This window comes from Sapajus apella, unplaced genomic scaffold (assembly GCF_009761245.1).
Source record: "Sapajus apella isolate SASKATOON/1434 unplaced genomic scaffold, GSC_monkey_1.0 scaffold114, whole genome shotgun sequence".
Lineage (NCBI taxonomy): Eukaryota > Metazoa > Chordata > Mammalia > Primates > Cebidae > Sapajus > Sapajus apella.
Window position 1 is genome coordinate 5,238,905 of NW_022437054.1, and position 10,937 is coordinate 5,249,841.

Here is a 10,937-nt window from a genome sequence, read left to right on the forward strand (position 1 = left end):
GAGGTCAAGAGTTGCCGACCTCTCTCAGTCTGCGTGACTTCAGTTCTATAATGTCAGTATTACATTTTGGTAATAGTTCAGTCAATTTTCACAGCAGTTGTTGAAATATACTGTCCGATGAATAATTCAAGGCAGCTTTACTAGACATGTTCCTGCACACAGCAGATGCACAGATGATTTCTGAAGTGGATGGGCCGTGTGTTCCCTGCTTCCGTCCTCATCAGAATCAAGCTGAGAGGAGCTAAAGGGAAGAGGGGAATCTCCTGTAGCACCTGCGTGTTAGTTTTGTGGAAATATAACCACTGAACAGAGGAAGGCAACATAGAGAAAGATGGCCTCATGCCATGAAACAAGAGTCTTGTGGTATCATTAACATAAAGTCTTACATCATTTCAAATGGTTTTTTCAAACAGAACCTCAAAACTTGTGAGTATATTTAAGCATTTGAAATGTATTTAGATACTGCCTGATAACCACTGTGTTTTTCTTTTTCTTTTTTTCTTAAGAAAAATAAGATAATTGAGGTATCATAAGAAATCGATAGGGACAGAACTGAGAACAGCTTTGACTTTCAAACAAATAGAAGCCAATGAAACCAGAAACTCAAGGATCAAACAGAGTGGCAGACAGGAAGGAGGCCCGTAACAATTTTTCAGACAAAGCAGATATGATAAGAAAACCTAATTGGCTTTTTATGATAATGGTGGACGGATGTAGTTTTCAACTTCAGAGCATTCCAAAGACCAGAGTTGGGAGTTATAAGATCTGGCTGGGAACCCAAGGAAATGTTCATCATTCTTCACTCTGTCACCCAGAACATATCAAGATTGGAGTTGGGAGTGTTTTTCTTCTTTTCTGATACTGTTTTCATAAAGCCAGCATCTCAGGTTAAGGGTGGTTATTAGCCTGAAAAGCTACGGTTATCTAGAACTAGTGCAAATATTTTAGGATTTATTTGTAATCTAATGAAATAGTTCCTGAGAAATAGGAGGCCACCGCACCATTGCCTTTTGGCTCCTTTCACGAACAACACCCCTGGCAGATGTGCCCTCAGAATGGTGGTTCTGGCCTGTGGAGCCAGCGGGCCAGCTCCTTTCTCTACTGGCTGTATAACCCTGGGCAAGTGACTTAAGTTCAGTGCATCTCAGTGTCCCCGTCTGTGAAATGGGGACAGCAGTAACTGCCTCCCCAGGGTGGTGTGAGAATTGAACCAGATGGAAGCTCTTGGCTGGATTGCTACAAAATTCTGTTTGACTATGACATTTATTAAGGACTATTTATCCTAAATAAATAAAGTATTCAAACAGAATTTTGTCTTGTTTAAGTTACTACTTTTCTAGGTTTTTTTTTTTTGTTTTATTTTTAGTTTTAAAAATTTTTCCTAAAAGGTTCACAAGTGCATGAGCGAGGAATAAATACAGATTAGGATTCTTTTCTGTGGCGTGGAGAAGCCTCGGAGCCAGCTACCTAGAGTTTCCCGCTGGGTGTGTTTCTTTGCTGAGCTTTCGACTTGCAGGTCAGTAGAGAGAGGAACCGCTTTGTCCTTTCCCCGGGGTTGTTTGGGCTCCTCCTGTGTTTTGTTCCACTTGAAATGAAGATATCTCAGAATCTGGCAGGGTGGAAATTGCCTCCAGGGGAAGTGGATTTTTTTTTACCATTTTGCCTCACAGATGTCCCCTCCTGTGTAGATACTTGCCTTTTTAAAAATTGAGATGCCTACCTGGTGGGTGGCAGGTTTGGTTCATTGATGGGAAGCGATTATTTGCCAGTGGAGGCAGGTGAGCTGATGGGCGGGGACTTGGTGAGGCGAGGTGAGGGGCCCAGGTCAGTTCTGCCTCCCCTACCCTGGGCAAGTCCTCGCTCAGGTGGGAATTTGACCCTGAGAGGGAGAATGAGATAATGTCTTGCTGTGCTTTGAGGCATTTTTGATCTTCCTTAATGAGCTCTGTGAAACTCTGTCTCTAAAAAGCTGGTGAATTCACATAGGTGTGGGCTCATAGCTGTGTGAAAGAAAACCACGCTTCTCAGGTATGGGTGGCAATCAGGGCTCTCCTAGGAGCTGACGCCCGGAATCCCTCCCGGTGGCTGTGGCCTCGGGCTGGGGTCAAGGCCTCCTCTGGTGCCTGCTCCATCCATGGGAACAGAAAGGATTACTGCCTGCCCACCTGGGGCACTCAAACCCACTGTCCCTCAGAGGCCCACAGCCCAAGGTCCCCAAGTTAGAAAGCAACAAGTTAAGCTCCAACCAATCTCATGAGAATCAATTCTTTTTTCTACTTTGTTTTCTTTTTCTGCATAAGCATCTCTTAAGAAATTAGGTTCAGAATCTTCTAAAACGCCAGACTCTACAACAGTTTTTGGAAGATTTAGAACTCAAAAGGACAGAGGGCATGGAAGCATAGAAGAAAAACCACAGAGGAGGCTGGATTAGATAGAATCAGTGTGGAAGGGCAGACCAGGGGCATAAAAAGTGAAGTGGGCTGTGTTATGTTCTTCCTATTTCCAAAGAAATTGGTATTTTAGAGTAATTTCCACCCAATTCCCCTCTCATGGTGTAGAGAAGCCAAAATGATTGTTGAAAATAAATGATACCTCTCTAAAATGGAAGGGGAGGAGTTGCAAATAACAGTCACAGTCATAAGTTTACTGGGACATGGTCGTAAATAATCAGGCAGATGCAGGTCGTGAGTCTCAGTCACCGTGAACTCCTGCCCTCGGAGCACCTGGAGGCCCCACCCGCCTCATGGTGAGCACGTGGTGTAGGCACCTGAACTTCGTCACAGACAGTGGGGCTCTTCATCCCACGAGCGTCTTACAAAAAGTTTTTTTAATCAGTAAAATTGACATTTTAAAGGGTTTCCTGAATAAAAATGGGGAAAATTATGAATTGCACTGTCATAAATTCCAGCATATTTTATTCTATTTTGAGGAAATAAATGTCCCTTTCAAACCACAAAAACAGTAAAGAAAAGAAAATTCTGGAAAGTCCCTAGGAGATTCAAATGGTTTCACAGAACAGGAGGAGATGAACACTTGCTCAGACAATGTGACGTGTTCCAGAGAGCAGGTGCTGTGTGAAGGGAACCCATGGCCTGTGGCTGCCGTGGTGGGGAGGGAGAAGGCACTGGCTGCTGAGGGGTCTCGGGAGGGCGTCTGCCTGCCCTGCAAGGGAGGGACACACGGCCACAGCAGCTCTTTCCATTTTCTTCTCATGTGATATATTTCCAACTTGATTCTTGTGTCTCTGCCGCCACCCCAAAAGGAAGGAATAAACTGTATTTCTGTCTAGATGTTTGTCTCCTTTCGTTTTAATAAACAAGTAGCTAGCAAAAGTGAAGTAAATAATTTCCTAAATGAAATCAATGTATAGGTTGTTTTCCATTCTCCAGAAATGCTAAGCCATCTACAGTACCTATCCAGCGCTGGACAGCTCAGGAGCCTTCCAGAATTCTGCACTGCCAAATTAACACTTAGGTTAAATGAGACGAAACCCCTTCTTTTATAAAGAGAGTACCCACCAGTTAATTGCAGGTGCTAATGTCAGAGAAGTTGGTACGTTTGAACTTTTTACCGTCAAAACCATTTTTGGGGAGATTTTAACACACTGAGAACTATTTGAAGCAAACAAATTGCCACCCAATGAATTTGGGCCCTCACATCGGCATAGGTCAATCAAAACTAAACCTCAAAGATGAAGTTTGCTTTTTTTTTTTTTTTTTTTTTTTTTCTTGTTAGTGTATCTAACACTGATGGTTCATATTTTAAGTTAATCATCCAGTTTTTGTGGGGAGAGGGGAGCTGAGCTGGGGCAGGGTCTGCACTTTTTGCGACTTCCTTTGTCCCGGTGTTACGTTTTAGGCAGACTGACCAGCTACTGAGCCTTTAAGGGCTTGCAAGATGTGGGAAACGGGTCCGGGGCGCAGCAGTGGCCCAGCCTGTGTCCTCCACAGCTCCCAGGACTAGAAACGCCTCCTTCTCTCCCAGGATCCCGGGCCTGGCCTCTGACTTGACTTGCTAAGCACAGGCCGGCACCCACCCCGGTCTCCTCCCAGCAGCAGGGAGGGGTCTGCGGGTCAGGGCAGGCTGAGGCCGGGTGTGCTGTGTGGCTGGCCCTCGCTTGCCCCTGGGCGCGCCCCATTCTCACTCAGTCAGCCTAGCCCGGGCCGCTCCCGCCCTCTCCCTCCAGGATAAGCCTCTTCCTGCGTCTCTTCACCAAAGTCCCAGGGCTCTCTCCTTAGAATCTGAGAAATCATGGCTCCCCAAGGCTGGGGAGCAGCAGGAGTGTGGGGAGCGTGCCTGGGGGCTGGCGCAGCGGAGCACCTGGCTCCGTCCAGCCCAACCAGCAAGCCGCATGCCAGCGTGAGCTCTCCCACCGGTGTTCAAGTACCTGCAGCCTTGGCCATACCTAATACAGTGCTGAGATCTGTGGCCTAACAGTGAAATAAATGAGGGGTTTACTTGAACTCCGACATCTTTAATTCTTGGAAAATGCATTGAAGCCTTGTACACAAGTAACCTCATAGACCCATGGTTGGAGGAGACACTTTTGATGACAATAAGACTTACTGTAATAGCCAACAAATCAGTGTGTCCACGCAGGCCAGCTGGAGTGTCTGTGAGATGCACCCGCAGAGGTGACATGTCAGGCCTGAGGGGCCCAGCACTTTTTTTTTTTGAGATGGAGTCCTACTCTGTTGCCCAGGCTGGAGTGCCGTGGCAAGATCTTGGCTCACTGCGACCTCTGCCTCCCCGGTCCAAGTGATTCTCCTGCCTCAACCTCCAGAGTAGCTGAAATTACAGGTGCCCGCCAACACACCTGGCTGATTTTTATGTATTTTTGGTAGAGACAGGGTTTCACTATGTTGGCTTGGCTGGATCCGAACTCCCAAACTCAGGTGATCTACCCACCTCAGACTCCCAAAGTGCTGGGATGACAGGTGTGAGCCACCACACCCACCCGGCCAGACCTGGCACTTTTTGACATTCGAACACCCAGGAGCCAGCAGGCCCACACACATTCCTCAGCTCTGTTTTGTCTTCACAGGGAGGGAAGAGTGTAGCTTATCTGACCCCAGGGTGAAACTCTCTGAACGCATTTCTGAGTTTGAGTATAATTAAGAATGTTTTTTTCTGAGATTGTGGATCCTTGTCTTCATGCAATTCCAGGTATGTTAAGCTACTGTGACAGATACAGTGAAAGCATCAAACGTGTCCTAAAGACGTTTGGACCCATTCCAGAGTTTTCCAGGGCCACGGCTGAGAAGGTTAACCAGGTATGTAGACTCACCACGGAGAAGCATGCTAGCCCCCTGCAGCGCTTACTGCCCTCACCTCTGCAGTTGGTGAGCCTGCATCTATAGCTGGAATCTTTTTTTTTTTGAGCCGGAGTCTCACTCTGTTGCCAGGATGGAGTGCAGTGGCACGATCTCGGCTCACTACAGCCTCCATCTCCCAGATTCAAGCGATTTTCCTGCCTCAGCCTCCCAAGTAGGTGAGACTACAGGCGTGCACCACCATGCCTGGCTAATTTTTGTATTTTTAGTAGAGACAGAGTTTTGCCATGTTGGCCAGGATGGTCTTGATCTCTTAACCTCATGGTCCACCTGCCTCAGCCTCTCAAAGTGCTGGGATTAAAGGCTTGAGCCACCATGCCTGGCCTATAGCTGAAATTTGGCACTCAATCTTGGTGGTTCCTCATTCCCGACTTGGCTCCTGCTTCCACTGTGTCACCAGAACACCTTGAGGGCAGGGTGAGCAGTGAACTGGTAGCTCATTGTGACTTGTCTCTGAGGGACTGAGGCTTTCCAAGATTTGAAAAGCTGCTGCTCATTGAGGGTTTGCTGCTTTTGTCTTTGAAAGCAGTTTCTATGCAATTTGCATAAACAAGAGCAATAATCACACTCCCGGTAAATTATTTCCTCTTTATGGTTCTTTTTTTTCTTCTCCTTCTCACAGGGAATGTGCTTGAAGGTCCCTGATGACCCAGAGCACTTAGCTGCCAGGAGGCAGTGGAGGGACGAGTGCCTCATGAGACTCGCCAAGTTGAAGAGCCAGGTGCAGCCCCAGTGAATTTCTCGTAATGCAGCTGCCACTCCTGTCATTGGAGGCCCTATTTGGGAACATTGGAAGCTCTTAATCAGCCCACTGTGACACAAGGAGCAGCCCACGGGGATTCTGAGCTGGCTCTCTTGCATGCAGCCGAGTGTGGTGATCCAGCCCAGTGGTCTGCCTGTCACTTTGGATCATAGCCCTGGGCCTGGGGGCACAGTAGCACTTGGGTTCTTGGGCTGTGGATTTCCTGCCACCTGGGCAGATAACTCGGAGATTTTCACCTTTTCTTTTCAGTGTGATTACATATGACTGTATTTTACCACCAGTGATTAGAGTTTCATGTTAATACTTGACAAAATATTTTCGTAATTATTTTCTAATGAGTACTCTATGGCCCTGCATTTATGAGGCGCCTGCCTTCATTTTGCTAATGCCTATTCTGAATAAAAGTTTTTGATTCCTTAAAGATGTCTTTTTTCTTCTGATCTTTTCTGAGAAACACAGCATTTGATCCTGGTGACCGGCATATTTTAGGGTGACCCTGACGAATAAGTCATTAGCGGATACTGTGTTTCAGGCTCTTCATCCATCACTCAGCATAAATCCAGCAATGTGGGCACTTTCTAGGGTAGAGTCCACAGTGCCCTGAGGCTCTGTGGTCAGATGACGTTTGGGAAACACCACTGACCCCCCAGCCCTTGGACACCCAATGTCTGTAGCAAATTGAAGGCACCAAAGTTCTACGCTAATGTACCTGTTTGATCTAACATTCTGTTATTGCCTTTGATGTGGTATTTCCCAAGATCTAGTCCCAGGACACTCCGGGAGTACCAGTACACACTCTGCCACCAATGAGGCCATGCACACCACAGTGACTTTGGTGCCAGATGCCACCACTGGGCTCCCCCGACAGCTCCCAGCCTTGCAGCTTCTGGTGCCCAGCTTCGCTCAGCAGGGAGATGCCTTTCTTGGGGCCAGGGCTGTGGAGGTGTTGGGAGCAGTGCCCCTTGTCAGGAGCCTTGTGGAGGTGGTCATCTTGGCTAAGCCGTGCACACAGATGCCTGCATCACACTAGTTTATTCTCACGGCATGCGCTGAGCGGCTGTGATGTGTCAGGCCTCCCACAGGTAGCCCCTGCCCTTCAGACGGTCACCATAAGAGAATACAAATTGAGAATAAAACAGGACTGGTGCTCCAGAGGAATCCCGCACAGGAGAGCCTGGCCAGCTGCCTCCCCTGTGTGCCCTGGAAGGCCTCAAGGAGCTGGCCAACGAGGGGGCTCGGGTAACAGGTGGAGTCAGCCAGCCCTTCCGGGGAAAAGGAGAGCATGGGGAAGGGCTGGAGTGTTCTGGAAACGAGGAGCTGCCCACTCTGACCAGAAAGGAGCCCTGGAGGGGTGCTGAGTAGAGGCAGGTGGGGAGGAGCCCAGGGGCTGTGCCAGTGGCTGGGCCTTCACCTAGTGCCAGGTGTTCTGCAGGCGGGGAGTGGCCCAGTCAGGTCAGGCTCTCAGACAGCTCATCCCACAGCAGAAGGGGCAGCCTGGAGGCAGAAGGTGTCGGGGACCAGGTGAGGAGTGGATCGGGCAGTGAATGCAGACAGTACCCCCGGTGGAACCCACGGTCCCTGCAGGACCCGAGAGAAGGTGGCTGCAGGGCCAGGTGAGGAGGCTGGAGCTGATGTCACACATGAGATAAGGCGACTAGGGGAGAGGCAGGAAATGCCAGGGCCCCCGATATGCAGACTTCATTGAAAAGCAAAGTGGCCAGGTGTGAAGGAGGCTTCAGCAGGAAAGGGATCCTCCTCTTCATCTCATTAAGTTTCAGAAATTCCTTAACTGGTGACTAAACTCTCACCACTCACACCCTGCGACCTACTGGCAGGGCTCCTTGCCGTCAGGCCTGTGCTCTTCCCTGAAGCCTCCGGCTTTGGCCGCTTTCCTTCTGCATGCCCCGGGGTCTTGGCCCTGTCACTGGGCTGTCCCCTGTGCCCGGAGGGGGAGGTGGTTCTTCCCTGATGAACCACCCACAGTTCCCATGCCCAGGTGTGGGGTTGCCGAAACGAGGATGACCTACCTGTGGGGGGTGGGGTGCAGGCGACCGCACCCATGGCCTGCTGGGCTCACAGCATCCCTGAGCCACACATTCCACACGGAGCGGCCACGGCAGCCCCGGGCAGCACTGGCGCCAGCGTGAGGGCGGGCCTGTGCATGGCTCTGGGCACCTCCATTCATATGAGTTCATTTTCCCATTTTTGCTGTCAGGTTTTTTGTGTGGATATCAGGCGTGTTCTGGCAGAAGGAAGCAGAAGTGCTTCATGATTTTGCTTGAAGCAGGCATAATGTGTAAGGAGGAGTGATCGGCTGTGGGGTGCCCAGAGAGTCTCACCTAAAAGCTGAAAGAGTCAGGCTTCTCAGGCTCGAGAACAGCAGCAGGCTCATTTGTGGTTCTGGGCCCAGCTTCAGGAAGACGGTTACGGAAACAGCTGGATAGAGCCGGGAGCTGGTCCAACACGGAGCTGATGGGAGAGTGCGGGGCAGGGGGGAGGGCATGAGTGCCTAACCTCACACAAAACCCAGGCAACAGGCCCTTTAGAGATAAGTGGGAAGGCTTCAAAGCAAGCAGCTGGCTTGTGGGGGCCTTTCTGCTTTGCAGTTTGCCATCCCTGGGCCTGGCTACCAAAGTGCTTGGCTGATTTATGAGTTTAGCGGCTGTAAAATTTCATGTGCCAGTTTTCCCATAAGTACCCTCTTTCTGTCCCAGGATCCCATCCAGGAGCTCACAGTACATTTCCTTGTGCCGTCTCCCAGTCTCCTCTGGTCTGTGCCCATTTCTCAGCCTTGCCTTGCTTTTTAGAATCTTGACAGTTTGAAGGAGCCCCCACCAGGGATCCTGTAGAATATTTCTAGTCTGGGTAGATCCGATGTTTTCCCCATGATTACGCTTGAATTAGATCTTGGAAAGAAGACCCCAGGGGTGACACGTTCTCCTTGTCACGTCATATGGATGGGGGACAATGGTTGTATGACACAACTGGTGACGTTGGCTTCCCTCCCATAGCTTGCTGGGTTCATCCACTCTGAGTTACTACTAAAAAATAGGAAGTTAGTCAGAAGGACCAGCCCAATCAGACATTGTCCCGACTGGTTTCTGAGTCATTTTCTCGGAAGAGCAAAACTATAATCTCATCCACATTAATTAATGCTCAGTGTGGCATAGTGCGCACACAGTTCCCTCCTGCTAGTCTTGGGGTCCAGGTGTCTTCTCTTCCAGAGCAGCAGCATGGACTCGTGTGCACAGCATTCATATGATGGCCCTGTTGTGCCTGCTCAGCGCGAGAGGCTGGCAGTGGGGTCCCCACAATTCATGTCTGGTTCCTACTTGGTTTGCATAAGCTATCCTGCTAGTGCATGAATTGGAAGCGGGTTTTTCTCATGCTCATCCAACTAGCAAGATCGACAGAAAAACCAGAATGCCAGTTGTATGAACTTTGATGGATTCATCTAACATACATTTATTGAGCATCGACTCTGTGCCAGGCTCTGGCACTGAAGATACAGCAGTGAATGAAACAAGCCAAAAAATACTTGCCCTCGTGGAGCTTAGATGGTAGCTCTGGTGGGGGAGGAAAAAACCAGCACGGTCCGTGGAGCCGCTGGCAGGAGGGTTACAGGCACTTGGGTGCCCGTCCACGCAGCATTGTTTCTTCAGATCTTTCTCCACACCATTTGGCTTGTATTACTCTCCCTTTTAGGTAGGCAAAATCTAGAAACATGTACAAACATGCTACTAAATATCCTGTATGTAAATATGGCACAAAATATCATCATTGGTGAAGCTTCTACATACAGCAAAGGCGTCTAGAGCAGACCAAGCCATCTTCACAGAAGTGTCTTGGGCACAGGTGGCACACTGGAAGCCTGACGACGGGACTTGACTCCAGGGACTCTGCGTTTGTCCTCTGCATCCCTGGCCCTGAGCCCCAGAGCTGTTCCATAGCAGGCGCCCAGCAGGACCTGAGAGCGAGGACACAGGCACAGGCGGAGCTCCCAGTGAGGGGAGGGTGGCAACGCTTTGCCAGGCTGGTGGGCATGGGGAAACCACCCACTTGTAGCACCTTGGAGGATGGGGCAGAATGAAGGGGGCTTCAACCACACACCTGAGTGTAGATCACGAGTGTGAAAGGTGTTTCCTCAAGCTTCTTACATCTTCAGTAAGAAGCTCCGGTGTCAGCAGCCTTTACCACTTCGGGAAACTAATCTCTTAGATGCTGATCTCTCGGGACCTTGAAAATCGGTCCGTTTAGAGGAAAGAGGGCCTTGGCACATCGAATAAGGAGAGTCAGCCATTAGCTCACATATGGATATTTAAGTGGAAAATACCTGGAAGACAGCAAAGCCTGCTTATACTGAGATCATTCTAATTTTCTTCTTTATGTTTTTCTTTATTCCGTTACCATCACCATAAGCATGTGTTATTTTTATATTAAACATCTTGATGCTGTTACATCGAGCTGTCTCTATCTGCTGTAGGGACTTCCGTGTGGCCATGTGCGTGGAGGAGATGACCTCTGGGCCCTCAGCTGATTGGTTTCCTGTGTTTGACAGGCCCTGGTGTTTGTAATTTGTTCAATGGCCCAGTAGACCCAGGCAGGTTGTACTCCATTGAGAGCCCAAGCATCTGGATGCAAAGCAGATGCTCTCTGTGTACAGAATTGTGCAGTCCCTCCCAAGATCTGCCTGCATGTCCACTAACTCAAAATTGCCAACACCATCTCACTGCCATCTACCACCACCACCATTACCATCCTATGACCGCCGTCACCACCCAGCACCACCAACAGCATCATCACTACCACCACTGCCACACCCATCACTACCACCACCCCAC

General features: G+C 49.4%; 1 protein-coding gene across 2 annotated transcripts in view; it reads left to right on the forward strand.

Annotated features, from left to right (window-relative positions):
• Window positions 1-6,517, forward strand: part of CRYL1 (crystallin lambda 1) — a 124,232-nt gene extending 117,715 nt beyond the window's left edge. The window contains exons 7-8 of one of the 2 annotated variants that reach the window (XM_032260134.1): window positions 5,167-5,273; window positions 5,956-6,517. In XM_032260134.1, coding sequence (XP_032116025.1) covers window positions 5,167-5,273; window positions 5,956-6,069 — 221 coding nt within the window. In that variant the 3' untranslated portion in view covers window positions 6,070-6,517. The other variant, XM_032260135.1, reaches the window with a different exon arrangement.
• The last annotated feature ends 4,420 nt before the right edge of the window (window positions 6,518-10,937 follow it).